At 52.1% G+C, this 23,122-nt stretch overlaps 1 protein-coding gene across 1 annotated transcript in view; it reads right to left on the bottom strand.

Moving 5' to 3' along the window:
* Window positions 1-1,995: 1,995 nt before the first annotated feature.
* Window positions 1,996-23,122, bottom strand: part of LOC149357279 (uncharacterized) — a 31,940-nt gene continuing 10,813 nt past the window's right edge. Inside the window, exons 3-10 of the mRNA XM_089576555.1 lie at window positions 20,688-20,777; window positions 20,155-20,187; window positions 18,450-18,555; window positions 12,868-12,878; window positions 11,464-11,512; window positions 5,015-5,236; window positions 4,325-4,449; window positions 1,996-2,162 (exon numbers count right to left, since the gene is read on the bottom strand). Of these exons, the coding sequence (XP_089432681.1) occupies window positions 1,996-2,162; window positions 4,325-4,449; window positions 5,015-5,236; window positions 11,464-11,512; window positions 12,868-12,878; window positions 18,450-18,555; window positions 20,155-20,187; window positions 20,688-20,777 (803 nt within the window). The remainder of the gene's footprint in view (window positions 2,163-4,324; window positions 4,450-5,014; window positions 5,237-11,463; window positions 11,513-12,867; window positions 12,879-18,449; window positions 18,556-20,154; window positions 20,188-20,687; window positions 20,778-23,122) is intronic.

The following is a 23,122-nucleotide window of genomic DNA, read 5'->3' as shown; positions in this document are numbered from 1 at the left end:
ATCGGGTCTGCGTCGGCGTCATGTCGGGCTAGTGTGACAGGCCTTTCACCAACACATTACAAAAAGCGTGACCACCCCTCGAACCCGTCTCGACGACAGCCTGCTGCGCGGATTGAAAGAGGGGAAAAAAGATAGCCGACGATTACGATTCTCGGCAATGCGACTTGTGAGCGCAGCTGCAGCGGTACTCGAATATAGGAGACCGCATACGGAGCACGCAGTGCTGAATAGAGCCGGTCCTGGCTTTCGACTTCGGCAGCGCGCACTGCGTTCCGCCGCCGATGAGCTTACACTTGAGCCTCTTTTCGGCGAATTCCCACTGGAAACATTTTTAAATGACATTACAGAATTAGTCACGTGACAACGACGCAAGCAAGTATGTCAGCTCAGGCTAATGCCATACGTCGGAAATAACATCAAATTCGCCGCCTGACAAGGGACTAAATTCAGCGAGTTATGTAGCGCGATTCAATACCTTATTCGCAGTCTCCCCTTGTCCCCTCCAGATTCCCTAAATTTTGAGGAATTGGTCATCAGTCGCGCTCGTAGCTGCTCACGTAACACACAATATTACCCGCTATTTGCTCTTACGCTGCACCATTTAACGCAAAACCTCACACACCACTGTTGAACGGTCGCAAACGGAAGGACGACGATTCCGCACATGCTAATTAAAACAGCGCGGCAAAATGCTGCGGGCATCGGCGGCACAGCTGCCCTTCAACATGACTTCGATAAGGAGCCCATTCAGCCAGTTCTGAGGGAAGAGACGATCGCCATGACACACCGAAGGCGGTAGCGCATACAAGCCTTCGACGCGTGCTCCAGAACAATACTTTCCTTTTTGCCGCCGGTCGCCGGCCTTCATTTACGCTACCGCTTTCCTCCTTGCGCTCTTCGGTATCGTAGACTCTCGTACTCCGCTGCGCTCTGCTCTCGTTATCCTCGGTGCGCCGAGGAACGCCGCTAAACGTAGCAACGGGCGCACAAGAGCTGCGCTCCACTCCATCAGACGGAGAGATGTGTCTCGTGTCCGCGGAGTGTACTGTCCGTTCTGGGAAGGCTCTGGCTCTTCTCCTCCTGAACGGCACGCCGCTGTTGTTGAAAACATCTTTATTATCCACAAGAGCAACGGGTGAGTCCCTAGTACAGGACAGCATTGAACGAGGCTTCATCAAGGGCCCTGGCGACCAGCCATTTTTGGCGGTCCAGGTCAGAATTGAGCAGAGAGGCCTCCCATAGCGTGGGTTCGGGTTTTCGGGCGATAGCCCTACTAGATGCATAAGTCTCCGTGTCGATGCGATCCTTGAGCTTGGCTGTCCTCGATAAGCAAGCATAGCAACAGAATCACTTTGTCAAGCTGCGCATACTTTGGCCACCACGATTAACCATGACAGCAATGTCCACCATGGTTTGCATTCCTGGATCCAGTGACATCGTTAGCAGTCTTTTACGATGAAGAGTTTAACCCTGCAAAAGTGTAAGTGTAGGTGTAAGTGTGGCGACAGTTTTAAGGTTCGGCCACAACGATACCATAAAAAGTATTCATTCCCCTGCGACTTCCTGTCAGTTTTCAACGCGAGAAGCCCCTCAGAGTACTGTTTTTGCTTACAGGCACACAGGATGTTTCAGCGAAGCTCACCAGGAATATTTAATGCATTTAAATGTATAAGAAGAAGAAGGCTTTTGCAGGCGAGGGATGCCAGGAACGGGTTAAAGAGTAGCTTGCAAAGGCGACAGGATAAGTTAGCCACGCGGCAGTTGAGCGCGCTCAGCCACAGGCAGACGACGTTCGGCGGCGCACATGTCAGGTGAGGTGGCCGCTTCTGGAGCAGCGGCCCGGGTGGGCACGCGAGCCAACCCAAAAACCATATGGCATGCCCTTGACTGACACTGTCTGCGTACGCCCCAGGCCTTGCAAGCCAACTCGTTTTTGCTGGCTTGTGTTGCCGCCAGACAAGCACAACAGGCAGCCGGCGCACTCTTTTATTGCCTTCAGTATGTGCCGCGGCGGTTCCAGAAGCACCGGCTGCCCTGGTTTCCTCCTTTGCCACGCCAGCGTCTGTGCCAGTAGGCCCGGCTGCCCTGCCACCCGCGGCGGCCAGACGAGGAATGGCCGCCGTCGCCACCGTCGCTGCGGTACTGCTGGCGGAGGTCTTCATCTGCGCCGTTCAAAAAACACATCGAGGCATGCAAGGCACTAGCGCAGCTGCACTAGCGAGACGTCCACGCCAATGCGCCAGCGGACACCTCCGCTGAGAGGCGTTTCTACTCTATACTCGACGCCGTATATGGAAGGCGCCTCTGGTGAGCGTCCCTGTTTTGCTTTGTGACGCGAATTTACTACCCGACCAGACAAGATGTCAAACCTTAGATTTATCCAGCCACGACGGTCGTATGCATGCCAGCCTTTCTTCGCTCAAGAGTAAACAAGGCTTCCGTATACAGGGTCATTTTTTTAACATTTACAGATTGTTATTTTAAATATTGTGTGGGATACGTCGGTGCGGTAAGCTGAGCTGGATTGTACGGCAAGGCGGTCATTATGTACCCCGTATGGATCAAAATTAGAATATTTTCGAAATTTAACTAACCTTTATTTTTAATTAAGGGGACAAAGTTATACTGCGAAATTGATGACCGTCAACATCGAAGGTGAGCTGTGTTTTTATGTTTATTTAATCGACAATGTGTTTCGAAATAACGAACGTCAAAAATAAAGCATTTTCAAGTAGGCTACCCTGCATTGCACATTTATAAAAGGACTTCCTTCGCACTTCTTACGCATCAGATGCAGGCTCAGCTGGTGTGTCTGATGATGCAGAAGAAGCTAACTTGATTTCGGCGATGATACCACGCGCAGCGACTTCATTTTATAATTGGGTAATGAGAGTGTTCAAAACAAGTGTTCAAACAAGTGTTCAAATCCGCATTTTTGGCGTTCGATATTTGGAACCACATTGCCGATTAAGAAAATTTAAAAATCAGGGCTCACCTACTATGTTGACGGCCATCAGTTTCGCAATAAAAACTTGGCCCTTAAAACCTGAAGTAAAAAAGTTTATTAGTTAATTTAAGTTAATCGTTTAAATATTGATGTATATGAGGTACGTAATGTCCAACTTGCTGTGCAATCCAGGTCAACAGACAGCACCGAACTATCTCTCAGTTTTTAAGATAAAACTCTCTAAATGTTGAAAAAAATCACTGCAGAAGCCAGAAAGACCACTTTTTTAACAACCACCTTTTTGTCGGCGTTCCTCTTTCCCTGACTTGAAGGTACACTGGGGACAAATTTAATTGACCTGCGTCGATAGATGTCACCACTGGATAACGTCATACACAATGACAAATTACTAATTAATGGCTAATTACTGATTGATGACTAAACACTAATTAACTGCTAATTAATGATGCTTAAGCTTCTCCTCTAGGAGTGGAACGCGACAGCGTGTTGTAGCGCTGCCAGGGAGTCCGCGGAACGCATACACCCGTTCGGTGCGATGCCTTGCCCTTTGAACGCAACGCTTTTTGAGGAAAGGAAATGGCGCAGTAATTCTCTGTCACCTCAGTGGACACCCGAACCGCACCGTAGAGGAAGGTAGCAAGTGGGAGTGAAAGAAGAAAGAGAAGTAATGAAGGAAAAGAAAATTAAATACAATTTTCATTTTCTTCAGGAAAGGAAGAGGGAGAGAGAGAGAGACTGTCGGCGAGGCGATGGAGAGGGCGCGGCGGCGGCTGCTGCGGCGGCGGCCCCGGCGCACCAGCTGTGCCCCGTGTGACGTCACCCGCTCGTCGCGCATGCGCAGCTTGGCCTTTTCAGAGTTCCGCGAAATGACTCAGCGACTAGCGTAGTGTTTCTTTCGCAACAAAAAGGTACGCCTTCAAAAATGTGATGGATGCGGGGGTAAAAGAAAGGCGAGCCACGGTCATTGGTCCAGCGCGTAGACCTAGGTCCACTCAGACAGGAAGCGGCCACGGGCAGTTACGGGTTCTGTTTTTCTCTTTCGTGTTTTGGTTCCTGCCATGATTGCTTTCCGTTTTTTACCTTATTTAAATTTTGATTTCACTCGTTCTTTATCTCTTCTTCTGTCCCTACCTCTTTTCACATTTATCCTGGTTCACTTTCCTCTCTTCGCCATTTTTTTTATATACACCTACTGCTTTGTGAAGCCCATTGATCTCCTGTTTTTTTTCTCGTTTTCGTCCTTCCTACAGATCCCCGCACCTTCCCTCCTCCTCCTCCTCCTTTGTAGCATGAACCAACAAGCCCTGCATCGAGTACTCTATAGCATCGAGCAGAGCTGCCAAAAATGAGACCTACCGTCCTCTTCCGGGAGCTCCTTTACGAGACCGAAGCGTACGGTGTGCCCATCAAGAGAAGTACACCCGGGTCTTCTCAGGGCTCGTCGAATTTCGTCCACGCTGCCAAACTCGAGACGAGCGAATCTAGAAGAGGCAAACAACCCGAGCTGCACAACATCTATAGCCAGCCAGTAATTTCGACCACACTGCCCGGAATTTATCCGACAATAACACCGTGGTCGCTTCCGCGATCTCAGCCTGTGCAGACAACAAAATGGTCGCTCGGCATGTTAGCGGCAGCGTGTCATGTATTCGTTCGGAACTCCCTCGACACCTGCTAGCATGCCGTGCACGAAACCATGAGGTGAGTACAGCATGCGCGCACAGCCGCGACGAAAAAGCGCTCACTTGCAACAAACATCATATCGTCACTGCACCAAAATATATGCCTGCATTTCAATTCTACAAGTGGCAAGCAAGGAAACGTGCGCAATAGCACGGTTCTGGACACGACTTAATCGGCGGATGGCGCAGGGCGCGCGATTGGCCACGCTGCTGACATGCGCCTTCCATCACCGCCACATAAATTTCTCAGCGATTTGGCCTTTCTTCACCTACAGGTTATAAGACAGCAATGCATCCTGTACAGCCTCTGTGCCAACTGGCATCCACAAATGGAGGCTGTGTCAGTCATGCGCAAGGTGCTCACCCATTCTTGATGATGAGAACTCGGGCCCCCGGAAAGTGCTCCTTGAGGCGGCGCACGGGACAGTCATACGGCAGCCGGAAGACGTCCAGCATGTTCCCAATGGTGGCGGTCTTGCGCGTCACGCACTTGTCCACTCGCAGCAGCTTCCCTCCGACGTGCTTCTGGAGGCGCTTCAAGTTGGCAGCGGCTATCGCCGGGCTCAGGTAACGGGCGAAGGCCTTCCTGCGGCCAGCGAATACGAGGCATATGGAAAGCACAGTGTCTCTGTAGTAACTCTGTATATAGACCCAGCGAGTTAGGCCGTGTTCCGGGTTCTCTAGCAACGGCGAGGTTGGCTACAGTAGCCCGGCTTGCGGAATTTCACAAGAGCTCTGATATGCCACTGTGCCTTGAGACACCACCAATCTCACTCGCAGTGAGCTATAGTTGCGCGATGAAGGGCTGCGATTCCGGCCATTGGCTGCTATACAGCAGCCCGGCGTTCTTTCCTGCGGCGCGCAGGTACGCTGAAGCAAGGAGTGAAGTCTTAGCTCGACTTTTTTTCTCCGCTGGCACAGTGACACTCGCCAGCCGAGGCAGTTAAAGCGTCACCAATGTGTGCACTATCAGTGCACTGAAGACCCAGGCTGCGCGTAGTTCTCAAATTTTGTTTCAAGCGATTTTTCTCAACCCCTTCTAAAAAAGCTGTGGGAATCCTGGCTTTCCGCCGTCGCCTTTGCGCGGCTTGCCGGCCTCCTGCGTTGTTTCTCCTCTTTCCCTTGCTCCTGCCTCAGGCGGTGGAGAGGCGGCTGGGTGACTAATCACTGTCATTTAGCCACAGCTCCGCCCCGGCTCCCCAAGGGCCTTTGTCATTGGCGCCTTTTGGCGGGAATTCGGGATCCGCTTTGGGGCGGCCGCGCACCGCGCGAGCGTCCGAGCGGGGCCCAGAGGGAGAGATCCCTCCGAGACAGCGTAAGGTGCGTACGTTACTGTTTTGTCCGTGCCGGCCTTTGCCGTTCGGACCAGTGCATACTCGAGCTCGCCCGCACGTGTCCTCTGACCTGCAGCGGCTCGAGCCTGTCCAGCGGGGTCCAGCGACCTCCGACAGGCGTACCTTGCGTTGATTGCCCACTCTCTCTCGCAACCGGCCCAACGGTCGACACGAGAGAGAGATCACAGCACTGCCGCGGGGACATTCTCCTGCAGCGGCCTGCTAGCGGCGCGCATTGCTCGAGTCGCTTCGTGCGCGCAGCGGAGCCTTGCTCCTCGCGCGCCCCCGGGACGGGGTGACGATTGAGTGCGTGTGTACCTGCCGAAGGACGACGTGAATAAACGTCTCCTTTGTGAACTTGGAGGCCTATTTCTTTGCGGCGAATCGCTCTCCTCCCAGCGGAGGTTGAGTGCGCCGCATCGGTGTCCCAGTGGTGTGTGGTGACGGCTGATCGGGGCCCTTGGCTCGCGCGAAGCTCGAACCCGCGGTGGGTGGTGGCCTGTGTCCACTTAAAAACCCACAATTGGCGCCCAACGTGCTAAGTCATTAGCGCTTACGCCTTTGATGGCACATTAGCCGAGCAGGTCGCCTTGACGATCACGCTTGCGCACCATGTCTAACACCCCCAGCGGGGCACTCGGCAGCTACATGTCGGCTCCCTACGGAGTTGTAGCGTCGTTTTATCCGCTGGCTGCTGTTCCTTCGAATAGCTAGACACCGTGGTTGGCCGCGGCCCCCATTGGGGTTTACGGCGACACAACCCAAAATGTCGACCACGCGGCTCCCATTGGAGCTGTATCGGAAGCACCCTGCGGTGCGCCCGCTGGTCGCATGCCTCAGCTGTGCACGCTTTCCGCCCAGTGCGAAAGCAGTTCGTGTCACGCTGCCGCAACCGGCAGTTTCGAACAGCAGCAGCCGTGCCCCGCGAGCAGTCAATTCTGCTCTGGGAACGGCGAGGCGCTGGCCCGGTTCCCTGTGGAAACCACGCCACTCATCGCCGCTCAGGCACCCTTGACCGAGCTCTTGGGAATGACTGCCGCGTGGCGATGGGAGCCCGAGCAAGAGCGATCCTTTCGCCTCCTGTCTAGTGCCATTGCCGAGACAGCGCAGCTCAGGCTACCCGACCTGACCAGACAGTTCGTAGTCCAGACTGACGCGAGCGATCTGGGTTTAGGAGCAGTTCTCCTACAGGAATTCGATGGCGTGCTGCAACCGCTGGCCTTTGCCAGCCGCTCCTTGCTGCCCTCGGAGAGGAATTATTCCGTGACCGAGAAGGAGTGCCTCGCCATCGTGTTTGCACTGCGCAAATTCGTCGTCTACCTTGATAGAACGCAATTCGTGGTGCAGACAGACCACAGTGCGCTCAGTTGGCTGATGCGGCTCCGCGAGCCTGCGGGTCGGCTGGCGAGCTGGGCTCTCCTGATACAGCATTACGACTTTTCCGTGCAGTATCGAAAGGGGAGCACGAACGTGGTAGCTGACGCGCTATCCCGTGCCCCACTCGCCAGCGGCGCCTTGACGCCTGTAGGCGGAGGGGGCGAAACAGCGGACGAGCCGCCGGGCGGCAAGGAGGGGGAGCCCGCAAACGGGTTATCCCATTCCGCTAACCAGGCAAGCAGCTCTTCGCAAAGCGGACGAGAGGCAAAGCTCTTCATGAGCGCCTCGGAGGTGCCGACGCGAACGGAAATTTTGGCTGCAAACCTGAGTGGGGACGAGACCACGCTCCCCTCTGGGATGACTGGAATCGTTTTCAGCCCTAAAGAGCTACTGAAAGCCCAGCAAAATGACCCGTTTTGTCGCGAGGTGAGCGACGGTCTCAGGGAGACGGAGCGCCGTGACGCTACTGGTATTGTAGCGGGCGCAGGGGGGCAGAAGCCAGCGTGTGTCGCGGCTAACCCCGGGGATTCATATTTGCTGGACCATGACGGGCTCGTGCTGAAGTACATAGCCACCGATGACGAGTCCATCGACCCGTTCAAGGTGGTTATCCCCAAAAGTCTGAGAGGCGCACTTTTGCGATTCTCTCATGACGAACCACTGGCCGGTCATCTGAGTGGCTCCAAAGTTTTTGCAAAACTGAGTCATTCGCTGACGTGGCCCGGCATGAAGCGTGACATTTTCCGCTATTGCCGTTCCTGCCATGTCTGTCAAGCGGTGAAATCACGGGGCGGCAAGCCATCTGGAATGATGAAACCGACTCACAGTGTGCGTCCGTGGCAGATGGCCACCTGCGATTTGATGGGGCCTTTCCCCAGAAGCAAGCAGGGGTTCATAGACCTGAAGGCCTACGCGTCACGGTCTGACGAGCTTACGCCGGTACCCACTGGTATCAAATGCAAGCGCAAAGGCACAACTGGTGCTGCGGAACGCAAGCGTTCGGAGCACCGGTACAATCTGAGGCGACGGTCACCGGTGTGATTGATGCCGGACGGTGCACTTTTCCGCAACCGAAGGCACGCAGCCTCAGCTAGCTGGCGAGCTTTCTCGTCAGGCCCTACCCAGGCGAAGCACGGTGTGTTATTTTTTTTTGTTTTTGCAGCATGCTCAGTTCCAGCCTTGTGTGTTTATCTATTTATTTATTTGTTTTGTTTGAGTCAGTTTCTAGCCACTTTCGTTTCCCCGCTTGTACGTCTGTTTTCGTTCTAACGTACCGAGATGTACATAGGCAAACTTCAGCCCGCTCGTGCTTGCTCTTATCTGCTAGAAGCAAAAGATGGGTATCGTTTGTACGGCGCGCCTTTTCTCATTTCCGGCCCGACTGTGGGTGGTTGGCTCGTTAAGGAGCCGTGTGTCGCGGTGCGAGTTTTGTGCGGCCCGCATGGAGGGGAAGTTGGCGGGGCGTTTGGGGCGATGGGGGGCGGAAAGTGCACCCTTTGACCCTCGCCGCGGCGCCTCTGGACGCTTCTGATGAGGGGATCGTTGTCGCCGACCAGCGTCCGCGCACTTGCCGGTGTATGCGTGGTTGTGGCTGTGACTGTGTGCGCGCGTAACCATGAGCCAAGGCGACGCCTGTGAGTTGTGCCCTTGTGTGCTTCTGCGTGAGCGCGAGGATGAGAAGGACCCCTCGCTGTGGCCAAGGTTACACATCAGGACGCCGCCGAACGTCCTCGCCCGTTTCAGCCAGCGTGAAAGGGGCGCACTAACTCTGTTGTGCCCGAACGTGATGTTGTGCCCGAACGTGATGTTGTGCCCAAGGGCGCGGGGTTAATGCTCTGCCGCGGCCCCGTCGTCATCAACGGAAAGAAGATCGCCATCAGTCGTCGGCCCTCCCAACCCGTTCAACTTGAAGTCTGCGAGCGGTGAGTCGCCGACAGGCCCACTGGGCCGCGCCACCGAACTTTGAGGCTGCCATCCACCTGTAACATAGCTGTACAGTTGTATTCACATCTTCTTGTGTACCGTGTATATAATCTGCAAGCTGTTTTTGATTTACTGAAGGGTGTGCAAGTGTTTGCCTTGTTTTTCCTTTCTTTGTGTGTTGTTTTCTTTACGTTGTTCTGGCTGAAACAAGTGTAGCTAGTTTTTTTTGCGTATTCATTTCTTTATTTTGGAACTGAAGTCTAGCTTATTTTTTTTGTGTATTGATTTCTTTATTTTGGCCGCGTGCTTTGCCGATGGGTAGGAGGGCATTTAAGGAGAGGGGGATGTGGGAATCCTGGCTTTCCGCCGTCGCCTTTGCGCGGCTGTGCCGGCCTCCTGCGTTGTTTCTCCTCTTTCCCTTGCTCCCGCCTCACGCGGTGGAGAGGCGGCTGGGTGACTAATCACTGTCATTTAGCCACAGCTCCGCCCCGGCTCCCCAAGGGCCTTTGCGATTGGCGCCTTTTGGCGGGAATTCGGGATCCGCTTTGGGGCGGCCGCGCACCGCGCGACCGTCCGAGCGGGGCCCAGAGGGAGAGATCCCTCCGAGACAGCGTAAGGTGCGTACGTTACTGTTTTGTCCGTGCCGGCCTTTGCCGTTCGGACCAGTGCATACTCGAGCTCGCCCGCACGTGTCCTCTGACCTGCAGCGGCTCGAGCCTGTCCAGCGGGGTCCAGCGACTTCCGACAGGCGTACCTTGCGTTGATTGCCCACTCTCTCTCGCAACCGGCCCAACGGTCGACACGAGAGAGAGATCACAGCACTGCCGCGGGGACATTCTCCTGCAGCGGCGTGCTAGCGGCGCGCATTGCTCGAGTCGCTTCGTGCGCGCAGCGGAGCCTTGCTCCTCGCGCGCCCCCGGGACGGGGTGACGATTGAGTGCGTGTGTACCTGCCGAAGGACGACGTGAATAAACGTCTCCTTTGTGAACTTGGAGGCCTATTTCTTTGCGGCGAATCGCTCTCCTCCCAGCGGAGGTTGAGTGCGCCGCATCGGTGTCCCAGTGGTGTGTGGTGACGGCTGATCGGGGCCCTTGGCTCGCGCGAAGCTCGAACCCGCGGTGGGTGGTGGCCTGTGTCCACTTAGAAACCCACAAAGCTTTATAGAATATATTTGCACTTAACGCGATGGAGTCCCGCGTAAGCTTTCTACGGACGAGTAAAAAGATGTGCAAGAGGGAACTTGGAATTTGCGATCGCTTTTATGGCAGCCGCCGCAGTGGCTCAGCGGTTATGGCGCTCGGCTGCTGGCCCGAAAGACGCGGGTTCGATCCCGCGGTCGCATTTCAATGGAGGCGAAATGCTAGGGGTCTGTGTACTGTGCGATGTCGGTGCGCGCTAAAGAACCCCAGGTGGACGAAATTATTCGGAGCCCTCCACTACGGCGTCCCTACAGCCTGAGTCGCTTTGGGACTTTAAACTCGCCATAAACCAAATGAAACCTTTTTAGGCGCAAGTCTCAGAAGAGCTATAACTACTGCCTATTAAAACAAACTAAAGAGGTCAAATTTATCCCTAAATGCATAGCGTCCATTTGTGCAATATGGCCGCTATAATGCTTCCACCTCAACAGCTTCCCATAAGCTCGCACAAATCAGCGCGTACTTTTAGTGCGCGCATTCAGTATCAAACGAAGCAGATTTCGAAGGCAGGAGATTGCACTCTGCTGTAGCTGTGCAAACCTGATCCAACCAAGGCGCTTACATGAACTCGATAGTCTCGGGTCGAGTCGATCTGTCGGGTCGGCCCGAGTCAGCTCGACAGCAAGGACTGGGCTGACTCGCTGGGTCCTTCCCCCTTATAATCGCTTCCAGGCCTGGGAATAGGATAATGTGCTGGGCAGAAGTGCACCAGGAGCCGATTTTCTACTCCGAGGGCGCGCCGCAAGTGGTATCGACTTCGTGTAAATGCCCAGTCGTCGAGTTGGAGGGGGGGGGGGGGGGGGGAATTGCTCATCTCGACGCCTGACTCGAACCGCTGCGGCGGTCGGGTTCATGTAAACGAAGAGGGCTTCCGAGGCGCGTTTGCCTTAAGAAGAGGTTGACCCTAGAATTCCACCTTCCGAGAACACGGACGCAGTGATATCGTCTCAGGCAACCACAGCTTGTTCGCAAGTCCTTACGTGCCGCCGTGCTGTCTGGTTGACGGTCGACCGGTGGTCATGGTGCTGCCTTAACGCCACTCACACGCTGGTGTGCCTCCTATCCCCTTTGATACCGCTCTCATGGCGGCACTCAGACGATTTAAACTGGCCAACACGCGAAGATGCTAACACTGACGCTTAGCATCTTCGCGAGTTGGCCAGCCTCGAACTAAGGTCTGCATCAGCTTTTCGTTCTCACTGTTTTAGCACTAAAAAATGGTGATCAAATAAAATCAAAAGCATGTCTATTTTGAAAGTACAAGAAATTCATGCAAAATGTTTCCACTCTAGACATGATAGTATGCTGTCCAATCCAAAATATATTTCATCAGGCATCCGTAATGAGCACAAACCAGTAATCGAAAGCTCTCGCAATAAAAACACATAGGAATACAAAAAAAAGAAACAACGATAAGGAAAAGCACAGAGTAAATGTTCACAAAAGAAAAACAAAAGCACCACCAAAAGAAAGAAAAGCGGGGGGGGGGGGGGGGGGGTTCAGGGCGCTTCCTAGCTGCTGATATAAACTTGCAGTTCATTCTGAAGTCATGTGCAAGTTTCAAGTTAATAGGCAATTCCAAAATTATGCACCGGAGTAATGAACTAAGCATTCCATGCGTGCACATAACCAGCAGGTAGATTGAAAGGGTGGAAGAGCGGGCTAGTTGGTAGTTCATCTTGAAGAAAAACACAACGCACTCCTAAGACCAGGCATAGAGCAATTTTAATGTGTAGGATTCGAAATTCGTCTTTTAGCCTTTTTTACCTTTTGGACAAGGTTGTTTTCTGTCTTCTGCTTTCAACGTTCCTTTTGGTTCTTTTATCGGTTTTAAAAAATTTTTGATGGCCTTTTTGGCCTTTTAGTGCATTTTGTTCACTTGTCATCTCCTAGTGTTTTTTGTCTCTTGTACTGCCTGCTTGCGTCATCCTTTTAAGCGTCATCCTTTTAAGCGTGATCCGTTTAATCGCCCCTCCACTTGTCTCTATCTTGTCTAGTTTTCATTTTTTGTTGCCTCCAAGGGTCACCCTTGCCCTCATGTTATTTTCAATTGCAGTTTATCTTTCGGTCGCGTGCAAACACAGCAGATGTTACTCATGTCTTCCCGCCCACTTTTCGAACGTATATATATGTTGCTCCACAATAAAATAACCAGTTGAAGTCAGCGCTGTATCTTCTTGCCTTTCTTTGTCCGTGTCTTAGGAGTGCGCTGTGTTTTTCCTCAAGGTAGATTGAAATTCGCATTTTATGCATGGCTCGTAGTTACGGTATAGTAAAAAAAAAACTCAATCGTAGAGGAGTAGTGGTTGGTTGATGGGGTTTAACGTCCCAAAGCGACTCAGGCTATGAGGGACGCCGTAGTGAAGGCCTCCGGAAATTTCGACCATCTGGGGCTCTTTAACGTGCACTGACATCACGCAGTACACGGGCCTCTAGAATTTTAACTCCATCGAAATTCAACCGCCGCGGCCGGGATCGAGCCGGCGTCTTTCCGGTCAGCAGCGCAACACCATAACCACTGAGCCACCGCAGCGGCCGGCGAAAGGGTGCTGGTACTAGTATTATTTATCAATAATGAGCTGAACCTCGTTACAACGAAGTTGGAGAATCTCCGGGATTTCTTCGTTATAGCTACTGCTTCGACATTGCAAACGCGACCTCGGTTGCAACTGTCGCATGCCAGCGGGCTTACGTACATAACGAGAACAACAAAGACGACGTTTAGCGTGCCGCCGATGTGCGTTGTGGGCTCATTACTGAACCGAGCGCCCACCACGTGGCCGAATATGCGTACACCAACCGAGGAAGTCAGCCTTGCCAACGCGCGCGCATGCCTTCCGCAGGCCGCATGAGCTTCAGAGCCAAGGTGGATGGGTCTTCGAGGACCGACCTATTCGGAATGTTCAGCTGCGTTCGTTCTTGGTGCCGCTATAAAAGAGGGCGCGTAGCACCGATTTCGTCGCGAGTGCCTGCTTTGGTTGGCTTCGCAGCATAGCTCACGAGCACTCGGGCGACAACACTTATTCGCACGACAGGGATATGCATACCTGCCAGACCGAAAGCTTTGATGATGGCCGCCTTCTGGTCAACGGAAATTGTTTTACGCTTTCATTTTCCGCTGCTTCTCGATACCGTTATGCTCATCTAGCGCACTACTGAACAGGTTTAACATTGAGACCATAATGCGAAAATGGCTTATTCGTTTATTGGGACTTAACGTCCCGAAGCGACTCAGGCTATGAGGGACGCCGTAGTGAAGGGCTCCCTGAAATTTCGACCACCTGGGATTCTTTAACGTCCACTGACATATCGTAGAGTACACGGGCCCCTAGAATTTCGCCTCCATCGAAATTCGACCGCCGCGGTCGGGATCGAAACCGTGTCTTTCGGGACAGCAGGCGAGCGCCGTAACCACTGAGCCACCACGGCGGTGCGAAAATGGCAACTGATGTGCACACGGAACCAGAGAAGCAGTGCGCGCTCGCAGTAGGCCGTACGTAGCGAGGAGGTTTGCGCACGGAGCAACTGCAGTTTTTTACTCTGAACAGGCATGCACGTGTTAAGCACCGTTACGAATTTACAGGCTCAGCGCTAAATGGCTTGTGGGGTTCACTCGAAGTTCGTTCTCTCCCGCTGAAAGAAAATTTCACTTCGTAAAAACGAGATGTCAAATGGGCTTCCAAGGGGAGTGGTTATTCCTTCGTTACATACATTATTTCGTTATAACGAGGCCCGACTGCACATATTTTGTATTGTCGCAGCTCGACAGCTCGCAGTCTGACGGTCCCATGACAAATGTAAAATCCCCGTGACATTACTCATGTTGCAAGTAAGCACAATGGGCTCGGTCCTCGTCACTGAGCAGTAAAGAGAGCCGTACTGAGACGCTCTTCCTTGATGCCTAAGGCACATCATGTAAGAACGCGAGTGGTCGCTCTTCCAGTCGGTCTGAGGGCCGCAGAGCGATTACAGCAAATACATTATCCGCCCTAAAATTACTGTCAGTCCGCGCGACCACATGCGAGCTCATGAGACTCGAGGGGCACCAGCAGATTGAAAACTGCACGCCAAGCTTTCTGCGGAGGGGGGGGGGGGGGGGGGGTCATGTAGAGGTGTGGCCAAAATATGGGGGACACTTAAGCTCCGCCTTTAAGGGTATGAGGCAATAGCGTTAATGGGTCGCGTCAGCGACTGCGGACACTTGTCTCATTAGCATATTGCCTGATCACGTGCCAGATCACTAGAACACCAATGTCACGTGACACAAGCATAAGGTCGTTCGTGTACAGTCACCCCTCACCGACATGCACTTTGTTACTCACTTAATCACAACTTACTTAATTAGTGCCTCTATAATCGCACACAGACTCAATAGCGCACAGTCGTAAACTACCACAGTTATGTGAAAAACCACACAACATACATATAAAATCTCGCTTTAGCCAAGCCTAAGAACGTGCTTCCGTGGCCTAGGGATAGCGTGTCTGACTAGAAATCCAAGGGGCAAACGTACAGTTCTCCACCATTATTAACCGTTTCGTTTTCTGCGCAGTTAACTTGCTTTATATGCTTATATGTCGTAATGACGCTGGGTCTTGTTGCGAACTTGTAATCACGATTTGGTTTGGTTTGATTTATTTTACCGTCCCAAAGCGACTCAGGTTGTGAGGGACGCGCGGTGGAGGGCTCCGGAAATTTCGACCACCTGGGGTTCTATAACGTGCACTGACATCGCACAGCACACGGGCCTCTGCAATTTCGCCTCCATCGAAATTCGGCCGCCGCGGCCGGAAAGTAATCACGATTTATGTGTTGTTTAAATCACTCCACATGTGACGTCAAACATTTTCGACCAATTCGGAGTTTCGCGACACAAGAACGTCGGACGCCGTATTTACCGCGGAACGGGAGCCTTACAGCTATCGCTTTAAAGTATGACTGAGCACACTTTGGCGTATGAAATTTTTTCATGCGTTTCGTATGGAAAAATTGGTTGCCTGGATTCATACGCGATCGCAACAGCGGCACGTTCTAACATCATAATATAAAGCGCAGTCGAATCCGGATATCTCGAACTCGAAGGGGATCTGGAAATAGTTCGATGTACCGATAATTTGATGTACAAAAAATGGCAGCAGATAAGCCTATCTGTAAGCTACAAGCAAGAATACTCGTCAACCACGCTAGTGAGACGGTTCTTGCAGTGGCGTGCCGCCCGCCGGCGTGCTGGCAACGCGCCGGTCACTGGGCGTTGATATGCCTGACCTTAATCCGTGGCGGAAGGTTCTCTGGAACTAGGCACTTCCTATCATAAGATGCCTAGTCTTGTTGCCAGCACACTGTAAATACCGCGTGTTCCGTATTTATCTGTCCCTGTTACGAAAAATTCCGCTGCGCAATCTACTGAACTGTATGGGCTCAAAACGCCGACTACAAGGTACCTTATGATGGTCTTCGTCTTTCGATGAGTAATTTAATATCTAAAATTGCCTGCATCTTCAGGAATCGGCGAAAAACTGCATTCAGCTGCGGCGGAACTTTTCGTCCAGGCGAGCAAAGAAGCCAGTTTGACAGGCTGCGCCATCTGGCGAGCGGCGTTAATTTCAAGGAGCAGACGACACGCACATCCGAAGAAACCGCGCGAGGTGCGCATTCCCGCCCCAAGCCGTGACATCGGTTGCCTCACCGCTCGCCAGATGACGCAGCCTGTCAAAGTGGCTTCTTTGCTCGCCTGGACGAAAAGTTCTGCCGCAGCCGAATGCAGTTTTTCGCCGATTCCTGAAAATGCAGGCAAGTTTAGATGTTAAATTACATATCGAAAGACGAAGACTATCATAAGCTACCTTGTAGTTGGCGTTTTGAGCCCATATAGTTCAGTAGATTGCGCAGCGCAATTTTTTCTAACACGGACAGATAAATACGGAACAGGCGGTAGAATACTCGCTCATAAAATTAGGGTAAAGCTGGTTTGCGCAACTCCTTCGGCGGCGTAGCGAGCGTAGCACTACAGCGAGGGCCGCCGCTATACCACATGGCAACTTTGTGGCGTGGAAAACAAATACAAGAGATCGGGGACCACTCTCAACCACACCTCACGTTCACCTCGTAACATGGTTTCGCAGCGCTATAGCGCTTGCAGCAGGTGAACAAGGTCGCGCAGAACTCCGCGCGAAAAAAGTCATCGATGAGGGCTGTTGGGAGAAGCGCCACTTGTAGGAGCGCGGCGCACAGTTCGATATATCGTACATGACCGGCGAAATTGGAGTTGAGGCGCGTTCACACTGGCGAAGGCGACGCGACTGCTCTGGCCGACTCTCGACGGGCGCCGAGCGTTTTCACAGGCGAGTCTCTCCGAACGAGAAATGGCGGTGGAGTGCCCTCTCCGCCTTCAGCTCGCACATGAGGGTGTGAACGGCTTTGAAAACCCCGAAAGCTGTACTGCACTAACGACGAAACCAGAGGTGCCTTTGTGTGCGCATGTGCTTGCGGTGGCGGCAGGTATAGCCAGCCACGCAAGCGTCGCCGGACCCAGCGGCGTGCACACAACGAATGCCGCCACCGAGAGCCGATTTCCTGTGTTCGGCTCACCATGTATAACAGACTGTACCTCTACTCCCGCATGTGGACGAAAGGCCAAGGACACATGCGTTACCTAACAACGCATAGTGAGAGCAACTTAATCGCGAATAACCATATCTTTAACTGTCAATCAGGAAAAATTACTCGCAGTAATCGTCCTGATATCACGAAAGGCAGCATGCATGTATAAGCACACATAACCTTTGTCTGCGTAAATGTTCAAGACAACTCCGACATCTCTTTCCACGTTTCCGTTTTTATCCGCACATGAAATTGAGGTGCTGCTTATCATAAGAATGAGAAAAATATTTTACGACGTCACAGATTGCCTTTGAGGAAAATTTCACAGGAGAGACACGAACGTCTCGCCAAAAGTAGAAAACAGCGCATGCAGCAGAAGGCGCAATGCTGCCGCCGAAGCGTGTATGTTTGAACACGGACGCCTAAAACGGGGCGGCTGCCGCCCGCCATGGCTTGAATTTCGCGGCGGAGCAAGAACCCGGATATCAATGTCAAGTCACGTGACGCCATACCACGCCACGCCACGGATTGGTTGAGGAGTTCTGCGACATGTCGCGTCGCAAGAAATCGATCAGTCAGCAACTGCCCCGAGCACCAGCGCGGAAGCCTTCCGCAGCTGCTCCGTCAACGCGTGAAACCGGCGCCCTCTACCCGCGAGCAGCTGCCGATAAGCGCCGGCAGCGGCCCGATAACGCTGTCGCCTTCTACTCTTCAAGGAACACTAAAGAGAACACTGAGCGCATTTTTTTTACCGCGGGAACTCAGTCTACACGCTCCAAGCATTCTTAGAAACCTGGAATTACTGTCCTGTGCAGCCAATTTCCCGATTAAATCGAATTAGGCGTCCCGGCTCCCGCAGGTAGCAGGAGTCAACGAGAGTGCCTTTCAGCCAGTCGCGTGGCGGCTTGCCGCTGTGCCACCGGAGGAGTAATAATACTCGGAGTGATCTGCGAAAGCAGAGTCCACGCGTTTTTTTTATTTATGTGGGCCTAATTTGCGGCTAGGTTCTCAGCGAATGAAACTTTATTCATAAACCCCCTCCCCCCCCCCAAAAAAAATAAAAAATAAAAGCGAAAGCGAAGCCGCTCCACGACTGACTGAAAGGCACTCCACGCGTTGGTTGATTCCTCGTACTCTAGGAGGTCAGTTAAAAAATTTAATAGGGAAATAAGCCGCGCAGGACAATAATGCCAAGTTTCTAAGAATGCTCGGAGCGTGTAAGACGTACGCGGGCAGTTCCTTCTGTTATTCTATAAAAGGCTTTCTGTAAATTCTGTAAAAAGCTTTCGCGTCTGAAGACAACGTGCGGACGAGCGCATACACTGGAAGCGAGTTACTGAAATACGAAGGAGTCTGGTCCACTCACTTCCCCTTGAAAACCAACTTGACGATGTCACCAGAAAGCTCCGTAAGGTCAACGGAGCGCACGTTGTATCTCATGGTGATTGCCAGACTGCAGCTGTCTCTCTTCTCTGCAAAATGGAAACAGTTTTCCGTGAGAATGGCGCCCGTGGTGCGTCGTGCATCCCATTTCACCGTTGCCACTCGCCCTCCACCTCCCTCCGTCTTTTGAACATTGTATTTTTCGTCGCAATGAATTGCTTCTAAGCCCCTCCCCGCCACAGCGTGGGCACTGTTGCCGTGTACTTTTAACCAGCACGTAAACTACTAGGACTCGCCGCCTGGCGCAGCAAAATCCACGAGGGGCGGAGTACACCTTCACGCGGCATGCCCCCCAGATACTTCACCGCAAAATAAACGGATACAAGGCGCGACACGCGAGAGGCGTACGTGTGGGTTCTCTGAAAAGTATTTCAAACCTGAGAAACGATCTAGGCCGCCAAAAAGAAGTGAAATGGGGCGTCAGAAAGAGCAGAGGCCAAGCGTATGCACGAACAGTAAAATATAACTGCTGTTTAAGACTCTCAACACTCAAGAGCGCAGCAAGGTATTGCTGATGAGTTGTACGGTTCTACAACCCAATGAAAGCAGATTGCGCGCAACTGCCACGCTAATTTTCTTCGCGTGTGTGCCATTTGACCTCACACCCATGGAGAGAACACGGCTGCCGTTATTCTCCACCGTTACATAGGCTGGAAAAAAAGGTGCAAGATTCACGCCGTTAAAGGGACTATGAAATAAATTTATTGAGATTACGTAAAGATAGGCAATCCATCACTCGTCACCGCAGCGCAAGAATTTGAGCTAGCATCAATAACAATGAAGTTATAGACGATTAAAAATCACGCTCCTCCTCTCCCCCGTCAACTCGTACGCGCGGGGCACCATAAAAAAAATAAAGAAAACAGCTCCGGGACTGGGCTCCGCCCATGAATACGTCATTCGCTGACGTTCGGTTTACGACTTCCGGTTGCACTCCCGAGGAGCAGCGTACGTCGGCAGCGTCTCTCCGGTCTCTGCGCTTTCTTGGCTCCCGAACTCGCGACAGAAAGAGGCGGCAGAGGTAAATTGAAACCATACGCGCGAAGGCGATGCCTAGCTGGCTCGCGCTTGCCCGAGGGGGTCGCGCGGCGGCATGAGCAGACGATTTTCACCGCTACCGGAAGTGTGCCCGTGACGTCGTAGCTGCCGCGGCTCGAGCGAATGACAGCGTTTGGTGGCCTGCCGACGTCATGGGTCTAGTGACGTCTGTTTTCCCGATTTTGGTTCCAAAATGGCTCCCTACGAGGACACCAAACGGCCCGCGAATTTAAAAAAAACACGATTTTTAAAAATTCATAATAAATTGCCGGCTCAGTTCAGAAGACTCACACTTGGTGTCAATGCTTCTGAGCATCACTTCTAACATTTACAAGCGGCTTTTAATTCTTTGCATGGTCCCTTTAAGTTCACGTCTTGCGAATTAGCTATGGGAGTTTAAACGAATTAGCTAGTTGGTAGTTTAATGGCACAAGGAGGACAAGGCTAAAACAGCACCGAAGCAATGTTTATTTAACTCTGTGTTATACTAAGTAAAATGGAATGTAATCATGATACGCTGTGCATTAAAAACGAGTCTAAAAATCCTGCGAGGTGAAAGTGAGGTATACAAGAAAGCGAAAGACACCTACCGAGGTTTTCAATACACTCCTCCGGCACATAGTCTGGAAAAAAAAACGCACACACACGATTAGAAAACGCTTACCGCGTTTGCAATGCGATTCCTTGGCTCATATGAGGCGATATAGGCGTCCATTTGGAGGCTGCTGGCTACAGAGCAGCGGAATTGTTGCGCCACTTGGAGCGACTGTTAAAAGACATGTAAAAGGAGCAGAGTAGACCAGGAAATGTAGGCTAATTAGTGACATCCGAGTTGAAATCAAGAAGAAGAAATGGGCATGTAATACGGAGACAAGGTAACCGATGGTCGGTAAGGGTAGCGGACTGGATTCAACGCAAGTGCAGCAGGGGGCAGCACAAAAATCAGATGTGAGAATAGGAAGTTCGCTGGTATAAGGTGGCCGCAGCTGGCACAAGGGATATGGGGGGGCACTGGACATAGGGTGAAGACTATGATGAAGCCCAGTAATTGCACTGCCTCAGTATCCAACGCTCATGTCCACAGTGTCTCGATACCAAAAATAATGTCGGTGCGCGTGCTTACCTTCCAGGCGCAGCTCGTTGAAGTTTTTGGCGCGGCTCCCGCGCTTACCGCCCTTGTGCTTGCCGCGTCCCTTGCCGGACTTCTTGCAGCCTGCGCACCCAAACACTGAATCGTTAGACGCGACACGGACTCTGTGTTGCTCAATGTTCATCGGCGTAGTGAGAGGCGCTGTTCGTCACAGCCCGGACCACGTGATGCGTTTAGCAAAAATGTGCCTCGAATTTACAAAGAGTTCGCGCATTCACAATGCCAAAAGGTGCCTTTATTCGGGGCGACAGATAACTGGGCACTGGCGACACTTGCTTCGGACAAAAGGACTTTCCCTTGACCGGGCTTTTGCTGCACCACCTGCGCGCAGAGGTGTGTGGTACGTGGGGTCTAAGGTCACAAAGCTGCAACACGGACTATCAGAGACTATAGTGGAGGGCTCTGAATTACCTTCAGCCACCTGTGGTTCTTTGACGTGCACTGACATAGCGCAGCACACCTGCGTTTTTTTCCGCGGAAAGCGAATGCATTATCGCACTAGCGATCGAAATGGGCCGCGCCGTCTTCTACACACGACGTTGTGTGTCAACATAAAAAAGAGAAGTCGAGACGACACGAAGACCGAAACATTCGGCGCCTCTCAGTAAGGCGACGAAAGTGGGATAGTGCTCACAACTTCCAAACCACACTACCTGCCTTGTGCACGCTCGTGCTGCCCAACTCTGAGAGCAAATCAGATCGTTTTTTTTTTTTTTTTCAAAATGAGCAAATTGCGGGAACCTAAACTATGGTAGATTTTTTTTTTCAGGAGTCAATGCCCAACGCCGCTTCCCAACTAACATCAGCCAATAAGGGTACCCCACACCGCTAGAAAGAACGCGTTTCGAATAGAAACAGCAAAGTACAAGGGCTGTGCCAGTCAACATGAGAAAAGTGCAGAGAGCCAATGTGAGGCCTGCTATGACGCCACTGTTGGTTTGGCTTATTCGCGGTTAACGTCACAAAGCGACTCAGGCTATGAGAGACGCCGTAGTGAAGGGCTCCGGAAATTTCGACCACCTGGGGTTCTTTAACTGTGTGTCAACAAACCGGGAGCTGCGCCTACCGTGTTGCGTGCCAATAGGGGGTTTTGAGCGAATTGTTTTAGAATTTTTACTACTGTCCAACCATGGAGGTAAACGGGTTCGAAAGAACGAAAGCATCCAAGAACCCGACACAGAAGCTACAAATGCCGCATAAGACGTTCGACTAAAGCAGAGGTTCTCGTAGCGGGTTATGTGGGCTATTTGGGCTGCTTGGGGTGTTTTTCGGCTCCCAGAGCGCTAAAATTCACGCGTAGCTCAATTTCTGCCCACTTTATTTTGGGGATAATCATACTGCAAGTGCTTACAGTTGACGGTTTAGTACACAGCCAGACATTATGAATTAAATCTGGGCACCTCAATAGAAAGAGGAGGGGTGGGAGGGGGGGGGGGGGGGCAGGGAAGTGCTGTGTGTCGGCCTGCAGAAAGATACAGATTTCAAGCAAGTTAAGGCTCCTCAGTATGTTCTGAAAACTCTGGGGATCGGGAGACTTCCTTTCCCTCTCAGGGAAATATTTATTCCCTCGTAAAATTCACAGATTATGGGACACACGTGAGCAGGCGAAACCTCTCTAGCCTGCATGATGCCTTATGATGCCTCTGGAGTGTAAACCTTATTGGAAGTTGGCGCTGTTCGTTTCTGTCGATGTGTCCGTTTTCTTTTGTTGCGCTACAGTGTTTAAACAATGATGCACCAACAAAGCCAACCATTCCACTCTGCTGAGCCTCGCTGTGTAACCTGAGTGTGTGCGCTGAAATGAAGACCACCTAGCTACAGATCGAGGAGATGAATCCCGACTGGGCCCCGTCGCTTCCCCATGGGTAGTGCCAGGCATGAACACTGCTAAAGTCACCGACGCACAATGGAAAGTGACGATGCGAAAAGCGCGCCGCTGAGGCCCGGGAACGGCATGCCGAAGCCGACGAGGGCAGGGGGGGGGGGGGGGGAGATATCGATTTAGCCTTGTGCCTGTGCCGATCTTCCCCCTGCCGCCGCAGCTGACTGGAGAAATCAACGTTTCATGGTATATGCGCTGTGCTTCAGCGACCATAAAGTTAAAACGCTTCAGACACCTATAATGAGTGCTACATTACGCCTCGAACTAAATTCAACCCGCTCAAAAAGCTTAAAATTGAAAAAAAGCTGGCCCTCTCTAAGCAGGAGAGCTTTTCCTTTGCTACACACACGCACTGAGGAAGTAAATGTGCGATTACAGAGGTTTGTACGCTTCCGTACGAGGGTCTCAAAGAAGATAAAAACGCCAAGTAGCCCACAATGTCATCGTGTAACGAAAGGGTTCGAACAGTCCAGCGCTGGCGCTTTTGTCTTTTCATCGTGACGGGTATTTTTTTTTGGTGGTGTGT

Source organism: Amblyomma mixtum, chromosome 3 (genome assembly GCF_055824585.1).
Source record: "Amblyomma mixtum isolate Tamu chromosome 3, ASM5582458v1, whole genome shotgun sequence".
NCBI lineage: Eukaryota > Metazoa > Arthropoda > Arachnida > Ixodida > Ixodidae > Amblyomma > Amblyomma mixtum.
The sequence above is the reverse complement of the archived record's forward strand: the minus strand, read 5'-3'. Positions and strand labels throughout refer to the sequence as shown.